Raw genomic sequence first — 20,903 nt, forward strand, 5'->3', positions numbered from 1 at the left:
ATTATATTATATTATATTATTTTATATTATTTTATATTATATTATATTATATTATTTTATATTATATTATATTATATTATATTATATTATTTTATATTATATTATATTATATTATTTTATATTATATTATATTATTTTATATTATATTATATTATATTATATTATATTATTTTATATTATATTATATTATATTATTTTATATTATATTATATTATATTATATTATATTATATTATTTTATATTATATTATAGTATATTATATTATATTATATTATATTATATTATAATAACCCTGGTTCGTTTCTGGTGCGTTTGGTTTCTCCACCCCCGCAGCCTGAAGCCATATATTTAATAACATAGTGTCTGTGTGCGTAGCATCATGTTGGCCAGGAAGGGCCTCCTGCCGGACGGCTTCCTGCTGACCCGCCTGGCGGAGGACCAGAACCAGCCGAACCGCAGGCGCTTCAGGTCTCAGAGAGCCCGCTTCATCACCAAGACCGGATCCTGCAACGTGGCTCACAAGAACATCAGGGAGCAGGTACGTTAGAACTCGGGTCACAGACGGTTCAGGAATCAGAACCAGACAATGCATAGAAGATGCCCGAGAGCGGAGCCTTGGGGAACTCCACTTCCAAACAGAGTCGTCCCTGTCCTCCAGTGTGTCCTGTGTCTTTCAGGGTCGCTTCCTGCTGGACGTTTTCACCACCATGGTGGACCTGAAGTGGCAGCACTCCCTCCTCATCTTCACCTCGGCCTTCCTCTGCTCCTGGATGCTCTTCGCTATGATCTGGTGGCTCCTGGCCTTCGCTCACGGAGACCTGGAGCCCCGGGACCCCAACGGTGAGCCGGGCCCCGTCCCCTGCGTCACCGCCATCCACTCCTTCACCTCTGCCTTCCTGTTCTCCATCGAGGTCCAGGTGAGGGTTTGGTTGATCTGGTCTCAGGTGCAGGTGCGTTTGTTTTGTCGTGTCTGAACGCCGTCCCCCTCAGGTGACCATCGGCTTCGGCGGCAGGATGGTGACGGAGGAGTGTCCCCTGGCCATCACCGTGTTGATCATCCAGAACATCCTGGGCCTGATCATCAACGCCGTGATGCTCGGCTGCGTCTTCATGAAGACGGCTCAGGCCAACCGGCGAGCAGAGACGCTCATCTTCTCCAGGAACGCCGTCATCGCTCCTCGGAACGGACGACCCACCTTCATGTTCAGAGTCGGAGACCTGAGGAAGAGCATGATCATCTCCGCCACCATCCAGCTGCAGGTGACCCCGACTAGACACAACTAGAGTTAACGAGGCAGAGGCTCCTAAATTAGACCAGTGCTGAACTAGACTAAAGCTAGAAGCTGGTGACTTGGGCTGAAGCTCGTTAAGCGGACCGGGCCTGGTTCCGGTGGCTCAGACCGACGCTCTGTGTTCAGGTGATCCGGCGAACGGTGACGGCCGAGGGCGAGGTGATCCCCGTGTGCCAGCTGGACATCCAGGTGGAGAACCCTCTGAGGAGCAACGGCATCTTCCTGGTGTCTCCTCTGATCATCAGCCACACCATGGAGCGAGGGAGTCCCCTGTACGAGCTGTCCGCCCAGTCCCTGTCCTCCGAGGACCTGGAGATCATCGTCATCCTGGAAGGTCCGGCTCAGGCTCCAGGGTTTCCTTCCAGCTCCGGCTCGTTTCTGAATTCTCTGTGTTTGTTGTTTGTGTGTCAGGCGTGGTGGAGACGACCGGGATCACCATGCAGGCCCGGACCTCCTACACCCCAGAGGAGATCCTGTGGGGGAGGCGCTTCGTCTCCATCATAACGGAGGAGGACGGCAGGTACTGCGTCGACTACTCCAAGTTCGGTAACACGGTTCCGGTCCGGATGTCGTGTCTCAGCGCCAAGGAGCTGGACCAGACCAGGGGGGTCCAGGAGGGCACCTCGGACGTCCAGCTGCAGGGCTGGGGGCTGGTCCGGGCCGGCAGAGGAGGCTTCCGCAGGGGAGGCCGGACCTGCGACAGCTCCGCCCCCCAGCCCTGGTACGCCCAATCAGGGACCCCAGAGAAGGAGGTGGAGCAGAAGGGCCAGAAGAAGACGGTGCAGCTGGAGGTGATTGGACGACAGGTGGAGGAGGACGGACTGGGCGAGATGAGCGAATGAATGGACTGATCTCCCACAATGCATTGCACACAGAAGGAGCTGGAGCAGAACTTTAAGCTCAGTCATAAGAAATAATTAACATCCAGGTTGTTACGAGAGGCTGACTCATGTTAATATTATGAGCCAGTGTTGTCACATCTGGACGGATCAGTGACCAGGTCAGGGGTCAGGGGTCAGAGGTCAGAGGTCAGAGGTCAGGGATCATGTAATCAGTTCAGACTGAAATACTTTAGTGTCGTCTTGATTCTTATTCTATTCTTGTGTTTAAATAGATTCTATGTAAAGAACCTGGATCAGTGTCTTCATTTATTTCTGTCTGTCTGTCAGAGAGGAGCTGCCTTCAGGACAAACTCAGGGCACAGATGCTCATCAACAGTTCAGTTAAAAACCCAGAGACAGTGTTTGTTTGTTTGTTTGTATTTATTGTTAAATGATCAAACAGGAAGTCATGTGATTTTAGTTCAAGTTAAAACAGTGAAACGCCGCGGCCGTTCAGAGGCTTCACAGCCAACACCACCAGACGCTCAGCAGACAGCCAACCAGAGCCAGGACGGGCGTCGCCATGGTGACGGCGTTGCCAGAGTTGCACAGGTTGCTGCTGCAGCAACGATACGTGAAGCCGGAGATCGCCGGGAACATCTGGGTGAGGCGGGAGTTATCGCAGTCCGTGTAGCGGAGACACTGACGGATGGTTTTACCTCCTGGACGAGAGAAGAAGAAACACCACAGAAGAAGAAGAGATTCAAGGAAATAAAAAGGCATGAGGAGCGCCCCCTGGTGGCTCGATGCAGTAAAGTTAGTAAATAAACCCCGCCCCCTCACTGTCAACGGCCCCGCCCGCTCCGGGTTGTAGACCCCGCCCCCTCCGGGTTGTAGACCCCGCCCCCTCCCGATTGTAGACCCCGCCCCCTCCTGGTTAGCAGACATTAGCTGAACTGAAGCATCAAATAAATTCTTCCTGTTGGATTCTCTTGTTTCCTGATCCGTTTTGTTCACACTAGATATTTGATCGGATCAAAACAGGAAGTGACATCATGATGATGACGCTGTGATTCCTGCAGCATCAACTTTAACTTCACATAACTTTAACAGTTGGTTTCTATGAACCGACCTAGACTGAAGATGACGCCTGACTTCACGTCATCTCTAGGATGAAGGTCAGAGGTCACTGACCCAGACGCTGCCTGGTCTTAAAACTTGTTTTTATCCTTTAGTTCATTTCAGAGCTGCTCTTTTGATTCAGTTTTTTGTTTTTATCTCTTCATTCTCTTTGTGCTGTCTGTCTTTTTTCTGTCTGTTATAAATAAACTGACACAGATTCAGTTGAGACATCTGTGAGTTGATCAGACTCAGCGTCTGTCCTCAGAGCGTCGTCCATCTCCAGCCTCGTCAGATGATCCGGTACCAGACGGAGCAGCAGCGTCTTCACTGACTGTGTGTCCGTGTTAATCTTTATTTCACTTTACTGCACTGACCTCTCTCACTCAGGGAGATGCAGGCGTCTTCAAACGTGCACTCCTGGACGTTCTGGCAGATTCCAGTGTAATCGGAGCATTTATAGCAACGAAGACCAGAACCTGAAAGAGAAAGACACGGTGAAAGAGAGAGAATGAAGAAGAAGAAGAAGAAGGAGAAGACGACATTCTACATGTCTCCTTATGAACTGTTTACTGTCCATGAATGATTAATTAAGACGTGATCTCTCTTTTAAATCTCAGTCTGTTTAATTTCAGATCATTGAAACATTCATGTGAACACAGAGACTGAACTCATCAGTGATGCCACAGCTCCATGTGAACCAGAACCAGAACCAGAACCTAAGTGAGACTGAGTGGGTGAACAGAGGAGATCAGGACGGACACATTGAGTTAATAACTGAGATAAAGGAGAATACAAACACTGGTTCTGGTTCAGTCTGGGTTTAAACATTTAAACATTAAATTATAAATCAAATCTCTGGTCAGATGAATGTTTTAATCTGAGGAGGAAACGTTATCAGCTTCAGAAACACATGAAGACCTGATGGACCGAGGTCTGGATGACGTGTTTTAAATAATCTGACCCAAACACATTCTTCTCTGGTTTTAACATTAAAATCATTTCCTTCTGTTTTAACATCGTTGGGTCCTCGTCTGCTTTTACTGTAGATTGTTAAAACATCAGAGGAAAACTCAAACGTTAAATGTTTTAAACTTTGTGTTTTAAAGTCAGACCTGCAGCTCTTTGTCTCTGTGATTATTTCAATCTTTAACTGATTTAACTGAGGTCTGGATGCTGTGATGCGTTTAAGGACATTTAAGAGCTCCAGTGTGCTGCAGTGCGATGCGTTCACTTACCCATCTGAAGCGTCCCAGAGCAGAGCAGCAGGAACAGTCCGAGGCAGAGCTTCATGTCGTCTCCCTGCAAACGAGGAGCTGAAGTAAAAGCGACGGCGTTCAAGCGTCCGATCTGTTCCAGTGGGACCCGACCACTGAGAGCGGCTCTTTGTCCGCCGGGCCACAAAGACTCCCTGTCCCGCCAAACGTCCTCCCCCCCGCCCCCCAACAATCACTGAGGTTTTATTGTGAGTGTGGAGGCCTCGTCACGTTACGTCTCTTTTATTCCTCTGTCCCTGCAGCAGCATCATAGAGACACACTGTGAGGACCAGACTCAAAGACTTAATGTAGAAGACCTGGAGCTGGAGCTTGAGCCAGACCTGGACCCAGACCTGGACCCGGAGCTGGAGAGGATGAGATGACGTCTGATCAACCTCAGCTCCCAATGACTGGGTTAGGGTTTCACCACATGGAGGTCACATGACTAGAGTCTGGTAGTGACCTGAGCCTGATCCTGATCCTGGACCTGGACCTGGAGGAACCTGTTCTGATTCATTAATGTCCAGAGACTCCTGGTGTGTGTAACGACGGTTCACTTCAAACACATGATAGAGGTCAAATTAAAAATCAGATGAAGTGACGGTCTTTGTTAATCTACCTAGTGACCCACAATGCACCTGGCTCATTGACACCAGGGGGTGGGGAGTGTTATGTTCACACCATCCACTGGTCCACCATCTGAGCCAGGTCCAGGTCCAGGTCCAGGACCAGGTCCAGGTGGTCCTGCCCCCCCTCCCCCCAGACGTTTAGAGCTGAACACTTGGAGGAATCAGTTCTTTCTGATCATCGTTTCACATGAGGACAAACTGTGTCTCTGGTCCCTGTTGCTCATTAGCGTCTGTTTGTTGAGCGCAGCCTGTCAGTCTGAGTGGTGGGAGAATCTGGCGTTGGTTTGGTATTTGAGTCTTAACCTTTCATCCACAGACGCTCTTTATTAACGACGCTCCACTCGTTTATTTCTCGGTCATTTCTTTCTTCTGCTCCAGGACATCGCAGCCCTGAGCGTGGCCTTGAAGGCAGCACCTCTTCACCAGACGGTCTCCTCGTTCCAGCCTTTGTTCCTGCTCCTCTTCCTGTCTTTAATGAGTCAGAGCCTCCGTCTGCTCTGAAATGACAGCTGAGACGTTGAAGGCTCCAAGCTGCCTTCAGGACAAACTCAGGGCACAGATGCACCACAACAGTTTAGTTTAAACCAGTGTTGAGTTAAAAACCCAGAGACAGTGTTTGTTTGTTTGTTTGTTTGTTTGTTTGTATTTATTGTTAAATGATCAAACAGGAAGTCATGTGATTATAGTTTGAGTTAAAGTTAAAACACTGAAACACCGCGGCCGTTCAGAGGCTTCACAGCCAACACCACCAGACGCTCAGCAGACAGCCAACCAGAGCCAGGATGGGCGTCGCCATGGTGACTCGGTTGCCAGAGTTGCACAGGTTTCTCTGACAGCAACTGAACGTAAACTTGCCGATGTTCGGGAACATCTGGGGGAGAGTGGAGAACTCGCACTGGCTGTAGTTGATGCACCGACGGAAGGATTGACCATCTGGACACAAACAGGAAACAGGAAATAAAATAATCACATCAATCACTTTCAAACAAAGAAGAACAGAAATAAATGAGGAGAGACGGAAGGAAGGGCGTCATGAGTAAACTCAGTGAATCTAAAGCTTCAGGAGCAGCAGAGTTTAATGATCAGACGACAGGAATCACCTGAAATAATAAATATCTTCCTCTGAAGTAATGAATTTAAAAGGAGTCAGAACCTGCAGCTACCGCTGCTAGGCTAGGCTAGGCTAGGCTAGGCTAGTTAGCATTCAGCAGCACCAGTTTAGCTCCTGTTCATTTTATGATCTCCTCTGAAATGAACTCTGAATGAATGCATTCAGTAAATTAGCTTTAGCCGCGGCTAACTCAGCTACCATTGAACAGGTGAGCTCCAGACTCGGTCTAACAGCTGGACCGACCTGATGCAGTCAGAACGAGGCAGGCGTCTTTAGTCCCACACTCCTCTGATTCCTTGCAGTCTTTATCAGTGCAGCATTTCAGCCCAGAACCTGGAGAAGAAGAAGAAGAGTTGATTGAGATGGAGGTGTGTCCTCCAGGCTAACGTCCAGACTTAAAATCCAACAGCAGCAGTCAGTTCAGAACCTGTTTTAGATCAAACATCATTTTTATTCACATTCATCTTCATTTAAATCATTTCACAGAGCTGCTTAAACATTTTAACATCCTTCAGACTTTTCTACATAAAATGACTCAAAACATCCTGAAAGTCGACAAAGAATAATATATTAGACTAAAGTGAGCCAATATTACATATCATGTCCTCCTTGTGTCCAGTATCTGCTGTGACCTCCTTGTCACTAAATGTTTCTGGTAACAGCTGATCAGTGGTCTACAGCAGCTTGGAGGAATTTTAGCCCATTCCTCAGAACAGAACCACTTCAGTTCTGAGATGTTGGTGGGTTTCCTCACATCAACTGCTTGCTTCAGGTCCTTCCACAACATTTCTATTGGATTAAGGTCAGGACTTTGACTTGGCCGTTCCTAAACATTCATCTTGTTCTTCTTTAACCGTTCTTCTGTAGAACCACTTGTGTTCTTGGTTCTCGTTGTCTTGCTGCATGACCCAGTTTCTCTTCACATTCAGCTCATGGACAGATGTCCTGACATTTTCTTTTAGAGTTCACTAGTAGAATTCAGAATTCATTGGTCCATCAATGATGACAAGCCGTCCTGGTCCAGATGCAGCAGAACAGGCCCAAACCAGGACATTAGCACCCCCATGTTTGATGGAGGGATGAGGTTCTGATGCTGGAATGATGCAGTGTTGTTCAGTGAAACATCAGAAGAAAACTCCTCCTCCTCATTTCTGTAGGATCAGTACGTAAAGAATGTCTGGTTCACCGTAGTCTGTTAGAGATGAGCTGTTACAGGCAGCTCTACATGAGAGACTTAAAGTAAAATGATCACCATGTCGACTCCCTAAACCAGGGGTCGGCAACCCGCGGCTCCAGAGCCGCATGCGGCTCTTTAGCACCCCCCTAGTGGCTCCCTGGAGCTTTTTCAAAAATGTGTGAAAATGGAAAAAGAATGAATTTTTTGGGCTTTTTTTGATGTTTTTTAAAATACACAATCTTTCCAACAAAAAAAAAAATACTACGCTAATAAATAATAATTTAACTCATAATTGTTTTAATAAATGTTAGTTCGTTTCCATTTCTCTTTTCCATGTAAAGTGCCAATGGAAGATAAATTTTATTTTTGGTACGCCATCTTTTTGGAATAAATTGTTTAGGGGGAAAACCTGACACAAACATTCTTATGCTGTAAAAATTTATGTAATAAATACCGAATTTCAGAATTGCCAAATAGCAGAATTGCGTCATAGCCTGCGACACACAGTGCAGCACGGTGACAGGCAGGTGGCTGTTGTAAACAAACGGGGGTGTGTGATAGGTGTGTATTTCTGTGTGTGTGTATTTCTATAATTTAATCAATGCAACAAAACATAAAACATCAATATTGTAATGGAAGTTAAACTTGAAGCACCAAATATCGTACAGCAGCGTAGTCACGTGGTGCGTCATTCTCTCCAGGATGCGCTCCAGGGAAAATAAACATTTAATCATTAATGCTCATTTTGTATTTTTACCCTACTTAGTCATTTTAATAGTAGGCTTATATAGCTAATATACTGACAGCCTATGTTGTCTTCATATTAGGCTTATATAAGGCTTTTAATTTTTTGCGGCTTCTGGTTTCTGTTTTTTTGGGCCAATATGGCTCTTTGAACATTTTGGGTTGCTGACCGCTGCCCTAAACCCTCCAGCTCTTTGTCTGAATACTTCCGGGGCGCTCCTCTGTGTGCGACCCACTACAGCCAGCACCGTCTTCTTATTGTTTTTATGTGGTTTTTATGTTTTAAGTGAACAGATCTGTACTCTGACAGTTACTCACCCTGTCTTTACGCCCCTTCTATTTACCACGTGAGTTCCCTCAGCTGTTCTTCACGCTGATGTGCTGTCATCCCCGGGCCAACGCTGCTGCAGCCACACAAGTGATCGTGGATTTATCTCAGCAGCTGGATACTATTTGCAGTGAGGCTCCCAAGGTTTACATGGGGATATGAACCATGTCCGTTTAGACAAGGTCTTGTGGACATATGAACAATATGTGACTGAATACGTGACCCAACCACGCAAAGAAACACCACACTGACTTGTGTTTTGGTGATGTAAAGGAAGGATATAAGTCTCTTCTCATGCCAGGGTTGGGGGCTTCATACCACAACAGCATCTTCCTTGTGCCAACGTATGAACCTTGTATCAGACGTCTGGAGCTCTGGACAGAGGACAGCATGTCCTTCCTTGTTGTGACTCTACTGACTGCTGCCAATGTTTGTTCGATGAATGTGGGGACAATACTGATGAACTTTCAGACGCTGTCTCGTCCTACGTCACCTTCTGTGTGGACACTGTTATCCCAGCCAATAAACCATGCGTAACCAAAGATCTAAAAACCGTTATCAACAAGAAGAAAAAGACCTTCTTTACTGGTGACTCACAGGAGGCAAAGTCTGTATCCAGAGAGGTTAGGGCTGAAATAGTCAAAGCCAAAAAAATAGAAAATCTATATGTAATGGAGACCTTGGGTCAGCATGGCGAGGGATCAAATCTATGGCTGCAGTTAATCAGCATGGTAATGAACCCAAGCAACTGATCAGAGTTAACAGTGCTGAGGATGACTGTTTGCCTGATGCTTTAACACAAAGGTCTGATTTCACTCAGTGTCTCCAGGTTGAAGAACTCTTTGACACCATGTAGTGACATTCAAATATCTCAAGAACAAGTTGAGGTTCTATTTAAGAAAACAAAAAGAGGAAAGCCTCAGGCCCTGATCTTACCTGTGGTCACACACTACACCACTGAATTAAAAGATTTCAGACCTGTGGCGCTTACTTCTCTGGTAGTAAAAAAACCTGGAGATAATCCTAAAAGAAGAGGTTCTCAGCTTGGTCGAGGACAAACTCAGCCCACTTCAGTTTGTTTATCAGAGGAGTAAAGGAGTGGATGACGCTAAACTTTTTATCTTGGACAAAATCTATAAGCATCTGGAGAAACCCAGATCACATGCCAGGCTGTTATTTGCTGACTTCTCATCAGCTTTTAACACAACGCAGCCTTACATTTTAACTGAGAGGCTTGCTTCTCATTTTAATCTGCCCCACCAGCTTTCAGCCTTGTTCTTAAACTTTCTGACTGACAGGACACAGCAGGTTGAGGTAAATGGTGTTAGGTCTAAAAACAACACAGGGTCCCCACAAGGCTGTGTACTTTCATGTTATACACAGACAGCTGCAGGTCTCTGAAAGAGGACAGTTTCTTGTTAAATTCTCTGCTGTCACTCTTCCATGGCGCAGACTCAGACCACAGACGAGCACTTCCTGATTTTGTAAAGTGGTGTGACGACAGCCTTCTGGACCTCAGTGTCTTTAAAACTAAAGAACTCAACATTGATCTTAGAAAAAGAGATGTAGAGATTGTAAGTTCTTATAAATATCTGGGTACGGTTTTTGATTCTCAGCTGAAGTTTGAAATGAACTGCTCCAAAATGATTGGAATCCAAATGTGTGACCTGAATTCTCTTTGGGAGAAACGTGTCCTCTGATGAACCAGTGTCATATCCTTGGAGATGAATTTGTTCTTACACCATCAGGTCGGCGCTACCTGCTGCCTCCCAGAAAGACAAACCGAATGACAGATCATTTATTCCTCCAGCTGTTAAATACTGAGCTGAGGAAATGATTACTGACTGATCTGTTCTCGGTACAAAGCACTTTAGGTAGAACGGATATGTGCAATTCATCTTCCATTTATTTATTCAGTTTTTATTACTTTTTGGCAATTTTTAATTTTTTAGTTATTAATGTGTTTTTAATAAGCACACAGTACCTTTTATTCTGGGCTGCTATTTTTATCTTACTTTATTCTTTAACAGGTCAAGTGGTTATTTGTGTTCTTTTTATCATTATTTATTCTGCTTCTGATGTTTTTTACTTTAATTGTGCTTGGACCCAGGCCTTACCTGCTACTCCTGCTATGCACTACTGTTGTGTGAATGGTTGTATGTTTAGATGGTGGACTGTTCACTTACCCATCTGAAGGGTCCCAGAGCAGAGCAGCAGGAACAGTCCGAGGCAGAGCTTCATGTCGTCTCCCTGCAAACGAGAAGCTGAAGTAAAAGTAGCGGTGGCGGGACAGACGGGACGCTCAGAGAAGAGACGCCTTAAGGTCAAACTGAGGGAACAAATAACTCTTTGGTCCCACAGAGGATGGAGGTGGGCGCAGTGTGAACAACAACTAGTCAACAGTAATGTTCCCCTCAGGGGACGTCCCACAGCAGGAAACCCCCGTTCCTATCTTGTAACCAGAGATAAGCAGCGTTGTGCGTCAATGTTCAGGAGAAATGATTCAAGAAACAGTTTTAACATAACGTTTGGGTTTCAAATTACACCGTGATGACTCGTTCCCCTGAAGGCATCACAGAACCACAGAGCTACGTAACATGACAACTTCACCATCCAGTAAACGTCCTGAAACAAATTCCACGTCACATTCTGTTTTTACCTTTCCTTCAGTTTGAGACAGAATCGTTCGTGACCTCTTCTCTACTTCTTCTAGTTCTGATCCTTCTGTTCTGCTCCAGCGTGTTTACCAGGACTGAACCACACCCGTAGATCCTCTAACACCACGATGCTCTCACCACCACAGATTTAGTGAATATCTTTAGAGGAAGTAAAAGTAGGAGTGGAAACATTGGCTGTATTACCACATATCTGGCTCACGCCTGTTCCTGTCTGAGTCACTTTTATTAAATATTAATATCACAAGACTTTAGTTTCACAACAGAACCAGATTCTGTTTAATGTTTAAACACTGAGGTTTGAACTATGAAACTAAAATAGAAAGTATTTAACAGCAGCTCTTAATAAGTTTACCTTTCACACAATTTGTAGTTTATTCGTGGAAATATCCAGGTCAGTCTCAAATCACTTCCTGTTCACCTATCAGAGGAAGTTTGTGGGGGCGGGGCTTAATGTGGTAACAGTGGTCATGTACATCATCTGAGTGGCTTAAATGTCTCTGACTAGAAATACATCCCATAATGAAAGAGCAGAGGCAGACATGCAGTGAAACAGTTCACACGTTTAAAGGAGTCAATGTTTTCTATCGTCAGTTCTTTTCTTCTTCGTTGGTGTTTGGAGCGGGTCCAGAGCGGGACGGTCAGCTGCTCACAGAGGAGCGACTGTCCCGCATCCAGCTGCTGAGGGAAGCTGCTCGCTGGCCGTTTGTCTCTTTAACTACTTGACAGAGGAGGATTAGTGATGAAGAACCACACTGACTCTACACACCATGTTCTCTGGAAGAAAAGCTCAATGTTCCTTCTGACGTCCAGCTGGAACTGAACTCATCTATGGTTCTCCTTGTTCACAGGAACTTCAGAATCATCTTCTTAATGTTCAGACTATAGTCTGAACATTAAGAAATATATATACATATAGAACTAGAAATGCATTCTGGGATACATGGTGGTACCACGTCCACACAAGTTACCTCCTAATGTGTCTCAACAAAACATCCTGGTCTCACCTGGTCTCACCTGTCCATCTACCTGGTCTTAATCTAAATGTGTCTCCACATGCGTCCCCAGCCAGCACTTGAGATCTGATCTCAGTTTGTGTGTCTGTAAATCAGCAGCGCCATCATGTGGTCAGTAGAATATTGTAGCAGCTGCTGTCTCTAATGGATCTCTACCTACCGCTGGATCAGAACCATCAACAGCTGCTGCTTGTTTAGTTTGGTTCTCAGCTCCAAGACCAGAATCTTCTAAAAGGCTCTCATTACTAATGAACAGACATCACTGATTCATGTGATCATTTCTACTAGTGGTTGAATGAAGGAGTTAAACTCCTCTTCCTCAGATCAGCCCTGTTGAGTAGGTGGTCTTTAATGTGACCCAGGACTCATTGTGTGTTCACACTACCAAAGGAAGGAGGTCACATGTGTCCCAGACCACCTCCACATGTGGACTGACACCAGATCAGTGTTCACACCTGGACCTGTTTAACCTGGACTCTAGAGACCAGATCAGTGTTGACACCTGGACCTGTTTAACCTGGACTCTAGAGACCAGATCAGTGTTCACACCTGGACCTGTTTAACCTGGACTCTAGAGACCAGATCAGTGTTCACACCTGGACCTGTTTAACCTGGACTCTAGAGACCAGATCAGTGTTCACACCTGGACCTGTTTAACCTGGACACTAGAGACCAGATCAGTGTTCACACCTGGACCTGTTTAACCTGGACTCTAGAGACCAGATCAGTGTTGACACCTGGACCTGTTTAACCTGGACTTTAGAGACCAGATCAGTGTTGACACCTGGACCTGTTTAACCTGGACACTAGAGACCAGATCAGTGTTCACACCTGGACCTGTTTAACCTGGACTCTAGAGACCAGATCAGTGTTCACACCTGGACCTGTTTAACCTGGACTCTAGAGACCAGATCAGTGTTCACACCTGGACCTGTTTAACCTGGACTCTAGAGACCAGATCAGTGTTCACACCTGGACCTGTTTAACCTGGACTCTAGAGACCAGATCAGTGTTCACACCTGGACCTGTTTAACCTGGACACTAGAGACCAGATCAGTGTTCACACCTGGACCTGTTTAACCTGGACACTAGAGACCAGATCAGTGTTCACACCTGGACCTGTTTAACCTGGACACTAGAGACCAGATCAGATCAGGATGTTAATGTTTGGTCTGACTTTGTTCATGTCATCTTTGGTTAAACAGGATATTTATATTTTCTTTCTCCAGCTGCTTACATCCAGGACAGGAAGCTGAACCTGTTGTCCGTCTGCAGCGCCCCCTGCTGTGTGGAGGTCTGTATTAACTAAAACTACAAGTACGTGAAAGTAGAAGTTTGTCGTTTTGTGATTAAAATATTTTACAGTTTTATCAGAGATGAGTGAATCGAGCTGATTAACGTCTTTTGATGGTGTAAATGCTGCATTTAAAGAGTTTTATAACTGACTGTGTTGGTCTAACAGCACATTTATATTCTCCTCTGTGTTCAGGCTTTTAATGATGAAAGCATTAAAGCTGCAGCAGGAAGGTTTCCATTTTAATCTGGTCTTCTCATTCTCCAGCTTTCTTTCTAGTGTTTTGTTTCCACCTCAGGTTTCGATTACAGATTGAAAATGTGAATCAAAACAATGATGTAAAATCACACACTGGTGCTGTAAACACATCACTCAGCTGCTTTAAACTCACTTTGACGTCAGCTGACAGAAGAAGAAGTCTTGGAGTCAGACGCAGTGATGAGGAGAAACTCTGTGAACAAACAGATGAAGATGAGATGAGCTTAAATCACACGAGTGTCTGCAGGTGATGTCAGGCTCCAGCTGCAGATGTCACTCCACCACTCGTTCACAGACGCCTGCAGACAAAGATCACTTCATTCATCCACAAAGATGTCCCAGTTTCACCACCACCACCAACCGTCCTGCCTGTGTGAGCGACTGACAGCAGCAGCAGCTCAGACTGTAGATCTGAAAGCAGCTCTGACATGAAAATGTTCCGAGTCACATTCCTTCCTGTCGGCCTTTGTTTCAGTCGACCCGTTTCCTTCCTGCCGGACCCACGGGAGTCCAGACTGTAAAACTCTGCAGGAAACCGTTTGTTCTCCGTCGCCTGGAGACGAAGCCGTCGGATAAAACTTCAGCCTGAAACTGAGATTTGATGCTTTGATGGAGAAACTAGAGAAACTGTTTTTTACATGGAGGCCAGGGCCCAGAACCTCTGACCTCTGACCTCTGACCTCCTTCAGCTCCTGCTGGCTTCATGATCTGAGCCTTTAATTAAAGGAGCAGTTCAGGGTTCACCTCCTGTTACACTGTGAGATGATGAATCTACAGAAACACAGAGCGTCTGTTTGTTCCAGTTAAATCGTTAATGTTGATTAAATCAGTTTATTTCATTTGATTTATGGAAGAAGAAGAAGAAACTGATTTTACTGAATGTTCTTCATCAAAAACAACGACACTCATCAGATCTGGATCAAAACCATCTACCCCCTGTTACCGCGGTGATCTACCCCCTGTTACCATGGTGATCTACACCTTGTTACCATGGTGTCTGGTCTGCACCTTGTTACCGTGGTGATCTGACCTGAGACTTCACCAGCCTTGTCTGATGTCACATGAGACAATAATGTTGACCAGGACCCGTGTTCCTACAGACTCCTAGAACCCTCTCAGAGCTCCTACCTCAGTCTAAACGTTCCTAGCTAGGAGTCTTAGCTTAGCAGTGATTCCAGAACGTTCTCAGAGAACTCTGATCTCAGTGAGGAGGTGGTTGACCTGCTGTGATTGGTTGATCCTAAAAGCTGTTGGTGATAATTGGCCTAGAATAGAGCGTCAGATCAATAGACTTAATAACAGAATCTAATCTCTATGAAGACTGTGGAATTAGAAATAATATTCTACATAAAATAAATAAATAGCAGCTCTACTTTAAACTGATCCTGTGTGAACATGTGTGATTAAACTCAGGCCACTACCACAGTATTCACATGCTGATAGTTCTATTGATCTGCTTCCATTCATTTACCTGCTGGTCATGTTTCATCATCTGGTATTAACGAGGGTAAAATGTCTCAGCTTTCATCAGTTTCTGTGATTGATAACCGGCCTAGAAGAAGCAGCGTTGGTTGGTGTTCACATCTAACACAAACTGAACAGAAGTAGGAAACCCAACTGAAGAGGAACAGTGTTTGCTTCTGGATCAACTGGTCAATGAGAAGAAAAGTGTTTAAGACGTAGATTTGGCTCCAAGTCATCACTGCTGCATTTGAGCATTTGTCCTGTTGCTAAATACCTCAGTGTTGTGATGACTTTCATTTCCAGTGATATTGTGATTGTAACAAGCTTGACTGTCATTCAGTGTTTGGAGAATATCTCTCCTGTCTCTTCTTTCAGACATTTTCTCCTCTGCTTAAGAAACTCCTAAGCCTCCTAAAAGTCCTCCTCCCTGCTCTGAACAGATCTCACCTTAGGAGCTCTCTGAAGAGCTGAGATTCTTTAGGAATAGCTTTTATCTTTACCAGGATCCAGGGCCGTTTGTAGCTTTGTGGGGGCCCTAAGCCAGATGCTGTTTGGGGGCCCCTAGTTTGTCAAACTTTTTCTCATTCTCATGAAGAGATTCCTAACCCTTAGATGGATTCATGGAGTTTTATTGTCATTACACACATGTTGGTACATGAGGTGGAACAAAATTAGTTACCCTGGTCCCGGTGCAAGCCAGAGCAGAAACAGTAAAAGTAAGAGTATAAAAATAGAATAAAATTAGCTAACTGAGTATAAAAAATAGGCAAGTAAGTAATATAAATATAGAAAATGACAATTGTGCACTAATGGAGTCAGTGCAGATGTATCTGTGGTTGGTTGTCGGAGACACACGAGCATCTTCAGTTGAGCCGGTCAGTAAAGTTAAACTGATAAGAAACAACAATCCTCTATACGTCAATAAATAAAACTGATTTTGAGTGTTTAGAAAAATGTTCCCTTTAAATAAGAAAATACAACAAACCAACATTTATTTTAAAGTGCAACAATGAAAACACTAAAACTAATGCTGATTTAACATCACAGTCACTTATCAGCACAACAGCTGATGTACTTAATCAAAGTCATAATAACAGTTTATGTGTTAATGTGACGCTCCTGGAGCTAAAATAATGTCAAGTGTCAAATATCTGAGAGACCACTGACACTGACGGAGCACTGACGGAGCACTGATGGAGCACTGACGGAGCACTGACGGAGCACTGGTGGAGCACTGGCGGAGCACTGATGGAGCACTGGTGGAGCACTGATAGAGCACTGACGGAGCACTGACGGAGCACTGGTGGAGCACTGAGGGAGCACTGAGGGAGCACTGACGGAGCACTGACAGAGCACTGATGGAGCACTGATGGAGCACTGATGGAGCACTGACGGAGCACTGATGGAGCACTGGTGGAGCACTGGTGGAGCACTGATAGAGCACTGACGGAGCACTGATGGAGCACTGACGGAGCACTGATGGAGCACTGACGGAGCACTGGTGGAGCACTGGTGGACTGATGGAGCACTGGTGGAGCACTGGTGGAGCACTGATAGAGCACTGACGGAGCACTGGTGGAGCACTGACGGAGCACTGGTGGAGCACTGGTGGAGCACTGAGGGAGCACTGACAGAGCACTGATGGAGCACTGACGGAGCACTGACGGAGCACTGGTGGAGCACTGGTGGAGCACTGACGGAGCACTGATGGAGCACTGACGGAGCACTGACGGAGCACTGATAGAGCACTGACAGAGCACTGATAGAGCACTGACGGAGCACTGATGGAGCACTGACGGAGCACTGGTGGAGCACTGATGGAGCACTGGTGGAGCACTGATGGAGCACTGGTGGAGCACTGATAGAGCACTGACGGAGCACTGATGGAGCACTGACGGAGCACTGACGGAGCACTGGTGGAGCACTGACGGAGCACTGATGGAGCACTGACGGAGCACTGATAGAGCACTGGTGGAGCACTGACGGAGCACTGACGGAGCACTGGTGGAGCACTGATGGAGCACTGATGGAGCACTGACGGAGCACTGATGGAGCACTGACGGAGCACTGATAGAGCACTGACGGAGCACTGATGGAGCACTGGTGGAGCACTGATGGAGCACTGATGGAGCACTGGTGGAGCACTGATGGAGCACTGACGGAGCACTGGTGGAGCACTGAGGGAGCACTGACAGAGCACTGGTGGAGCACTGACGGAGCACTGACGGAGCACTGGCGGAGCACTGACGGAGCACTGAGGGAGCACTGACGGAGCACTGACGGAGCACTGATGGAGCACTGACGGAGCACTGATAGAGCACTGACGGAGCACTGACGGAGCACTGACGGAGCACTGGTGGAGCACTGACGGAGCACTGACGGAGCACTGATAGAGCACTGGTGGAGCACTGGTGGAGCACTGATGGAGCACTGGTGGAGCACTGATAGAGCACTGGTGGAGCACTGGTGGAGCACTGACGGAGCACTGGCAGAGCACTGGTGGAGCACTGGTGGAGCACTGATAGAGCACTGGTGGAGCACTGGTGGAGCACTGACGGAGCACTGGTGGAGCACTGACGGAGCACTGACGGAGCACTGGCGGAGCACTGATGGAGCACTGGTGGAGCACTGACGGAGCACTGGTGGAGCACTGACGGAGCACTGACGGAGCACTGAGGGAGCACTGACGGAGCACTGACGGAGCACTGACGGAGCACTGGTGGAGCACTGATAGAGCACTGACGGAGCACTGGTGGAGCACTGATGGAGCACTGATGGAGCACTGGTGGAGCACTGATGGAGCACTGACGGAGCACTGGTGGAGCACTGATGGAGCACTGACGGAGCACTGGTGGAGCACTGACGGAGCACTGATGGAGCACTGACGGAGCACTGACGGAGCACTGGTGGAGCACTGACGGAGCACTGGTGGAGCACTGACGGAGCACTGACGGAGCACTGGTGGAGCACTGGTGGAGCACTGACGGAGCACTGATGGAGCACTGGTGGAGCACTGATGGAGCACTGACGGAGCACTGGTGGAGCACTGATGGAGCACTGACGGAGCACTGGTGGAGCACTGGTGGAGCACTGACGGAGCACTGGTGGAGCACTGGTGGAGCACTGATAGAGCACTGACGGAGCACTGGCGGAGCACTGGTGGAGCACTGGTGGAGCACTGATGGAGCACTGGCGGAGCACTGGTGGAGCACTGACGGAGCACTGGCGGAGCACTGATAGAGCACTGGTGGAGCACTGATGGAGCACTGGCGGAGCACTGGTGGAGCACTGACGGAGCACTGGCGGAGCACTGGTGGAGCACTGGTGGAGCACTGACGGAGCACTGACGGAGCACTGGTGGAGCACTGATGGAGCACTGACGGAGCACTGACGGAGCACTGGTGGAGCACTGGTGGAGCACTGATAGAGCACTGACGGAGCACTGGCGGAGCACTGGTGGAGCACTGATGGAGCACTGGCGGAGCACTGGTGGAGCACTGACGGAGCACTGGCGGAGCACTGATAGAGCACTGGTGGAGCACTGATGGAGCACTGGCGGAGCACTGGTGGAGCACTGACGGAGCACTGGCGGAGCACTGGTGGAGCACTGGTGGAGCACTGGTGGAGCACTGACGGAGCACTGATGGAGCACTGACGGAGCACTGGTGGAGCACTGGTGGAGCACTGGTGGAGCACTGACGGAGCACTGATGGAGCACTGACGGAGCACTGGTGGAGCACTGACGGAGCACTGACGGAGCACTGGTGGAGCACTGGTGGAGCACTGACGGAGCACTGATGGAGCACTGGTGGAGCACTGACGGAGCACTGATGGAGCACTGACGGAGCACTGGCGGAGCACTGATAGAGCACTGGTGGAGCACTGGTGGAGCACTGATGGAGCACTGGCGGAGCACTGGTGGAGCACTGACGGAGCACTGGCGGAGCACTGATAGAGCACTGGTGGAGCACTGATGGAGCACTGGCGGAGCACTGGTGGAGCACTGACGGAGCACTGATGGAGCACTGACGGAGCACTGATGGAGCACTGACGGAGCACTGGCGGAGCACTGATAGAGCACTGGTGGAGCACTGGCGGAGCACTGATGGAGCACTGGCGGAGCACTGGTGGAGCACTGACGGAGCACTGGCGGAGCACTGATAGAGCACTGGTGGAGCACTGATGGAGCACTGGCGGAGCACTGGTGGAGCACTGACGGAGCACTGGCGGAGCACTGGTGGAGCACTGATGGAGCACTGGCGGAGCACTGGTGGAGCACTGACGGAGCACTGGTGGAGCACTGATGGAGCACTGATGGAGCACTGGTGGAGCACTGGTGGAGCACTGACGGAGCACTGATGGAGCACTGACGGAGCACTGGTGGAGCACTGACGGAGCACTGATGGAGCACTGACGGAGCACTGGTGGAGCACTGACGGAGCACTGGTGGAGCACTGATGGAGCACTGATGGAGCACTGGTGGAGCACTGACGGAGCACTGGTGGAGCACTGGTGGAGCACTGACTCAACTGAAGATGCTCGTGTGTCTCTGACAACCAACCACAGATACATCTGCACTGACTCCATTAGTGCACAATTGTCATTTTCTATATTTATATTACTTACTTGCCTATTTTTTATATTCAGTTAAATGTATTCTATTTTTATCTCTTGCCCAATCATGCCCATCATACTTGAAGGCGGCCCGCTACGTCACTCACTGTGCGACAGTGCGGTCCAACGAATGTGACGCAATATTGCCACAAAAACACCAGCCACTGCTGATCATTGCAGTTTATTTGATTTCCTGAGCTACGTTTATTTTGAAGCATATAAAGGATGGAACAAACACAGACAGCTACAGATAAAGACAGGACATTTTAATTCTCCTCAGATTTGGGGGCCCCTGGTGGCTTGGGGCCCTAAGCATTCGCCTAGTTCGCCTATATCAAGAAACGGCTCTGCTGGGATCTACTCTGAGGAAACATCATGGTTCTAGGAATGTTCTTAGAGTTTGGTCTCTAGGAGCAAGAACCTCTAGGAACACTGGTCCAGGTTTCATCCGTTGCTCATGTGACGCAGTGAAGCTTCAACCAATCATCTACGTCACTGGCAACAGGACAACAATGTCTCTGGGACTGACTGAGTCTAGATTTAATAACTTCTAGTGTCTCACTGGGTTCATGTCCACATGGAGACACAGAGAGACATTTATAAAACAGCTGATGTGTAATTTTACTACATAAACCTCCATTAATCTGATCCCAGGGTTTCATAAACACCTCCTCGTTTCTGATTCGTCATCGTCGTAAACAAACTGAACTATTTCTCCTCAAACTAAACACGATCAACTTCACAACCTCTTCACTCTGAGTGACAGAATCACCTCCGACTCACCTCCACGGAGGAGCTGAAGAAATGACGACAAACCTTCCTGCAGAAGTCGCCTGAGAATCTGAGTGTTTTTGTGTTTTCTTCGGTTTGTTACAGATTTACAGAAGTTGTCTGAACATCCACAGAGAAGCTAAACCAGGAGCCGCTACCAGACGGTTCGGTCAACTTTAAATGAAGTGAACTGATGAAAAACTACAGTAAATAAAGTGAAATAGACGCGGGTACGAGATTTAGCTTTGAGCTAACGATAGGCACAGCCGCCAAAGCATTCTGGGTAAAGTAGTTCCAGGGCGTGACCTCTCTGATACGAACCAATAAGAGGAG

General features: G+C 47.4%; 3 protein-coding genes across 6 annotated transcripts; 1 reads left to right on the plus strand and 2 right to left on the minus strand.

Moving 5' to 3' along the window:
* Positions 1-379: 379 nt before the first annotated feature.
* On the plus strand, positions 380-2,400 carry kcnj11l (potassium inwardly rectifying channel subfamily J member 11, like; the record flags this gene model as incomplete). The annotated part of the gene is made up of 5 exons (XM_084556009.1): positions 380-538; positions 678-917; positions 991-1,260; positions 1,419-1,626; positions 1,704-2,400. 5 exons carry the CDS (start codon positions 380-382, stop codon positions 2,132-2,134), a joined length of 1,308 nt encoding a protein of 435 aa, XP_084412135.1. The 3' UTR covers positions 2,135-2,400.
* Positions 2,401-2,635: 235 nt separating this feature from the next.
* cd59b (CD59 molecule (CD59 blood group) b) lies at positions 2,636-4,583 on the minus strand (the record flags this gene model as incomplete). Its single annotated transcript, XM_084554469.1, has 3 exons — positions 4,471-4,583; positions 3,610-3,711; positions 2,636-2,835 (listed from the first exon to the last, which is right to left on the minus strand). Exons 1-3 carry the CDS (start codon positions 4,523-4,525, stop codon positions 2,636-2,638), a joined length of 357 nt encoding a protein of 118 aa, XP_084410595.1. The 5' UTR covers positions 4,526-4,583.
* An 892-nt stretch (positions 4,584-5,475) lies between these two features.
* LOC311495225 (uncharacterized protein) lies at positions 5,476-20,840 on the minus strand. 4 transcript variants are annotated; one of them, XM_084554606.1, is made up of 6 exons: positions 20,583-20,840; positions 13,855-13,914; positions 11,138-11,294; positions 10,665-10,728; positions 6,473-6,562; positions 5,723-6,051 (listed from the first exon to the last, which is right to left on the minus strand). In XM_084554606.1, the coding sequence occupies exons 4-6, from the start codon at positions 10,717-10,719 to the stop codon at positions 5,852-5,854; spliced, it is 345 nt and encodes a 114-aa protein (XP_084410732.1). In that variant the 5' UTR covers positions 10,720-10,728; positions 11,138-11,294; positions 13,855-13,914; positions 20,583-20,840; the 3' UTR covers positions 5,723-5,851. The 4 variants fall into 4 exon arrangements, with proteins under 4 accessions (XP_084410734.1, XP_084410735.1, XP_084410732.1 ...); XM_084554608.1 differs by lacking the exon at positions 11,138-11,294 and having other exon boundaries at positions 5,476-6,051; XM_084554607.1 differs by lacking the exon at positions 20,583-20,840 and having other exon boundaries at positions 13,855-14,281.
* Positions 20,841-20,903: the final 63 nt, after the last annotated feature.

This window comes from Chelon labrosus, assembly GCF_963514085.1.
Source record: "Chelon labrosus genome assembly, chromosome: 11".
Lineage (NCBI taxonomy): Eukaryota > Metazoa > Chordata > Actinopteri > Mugiliformes > Mugilidae > Chelon > Chelon labrosus.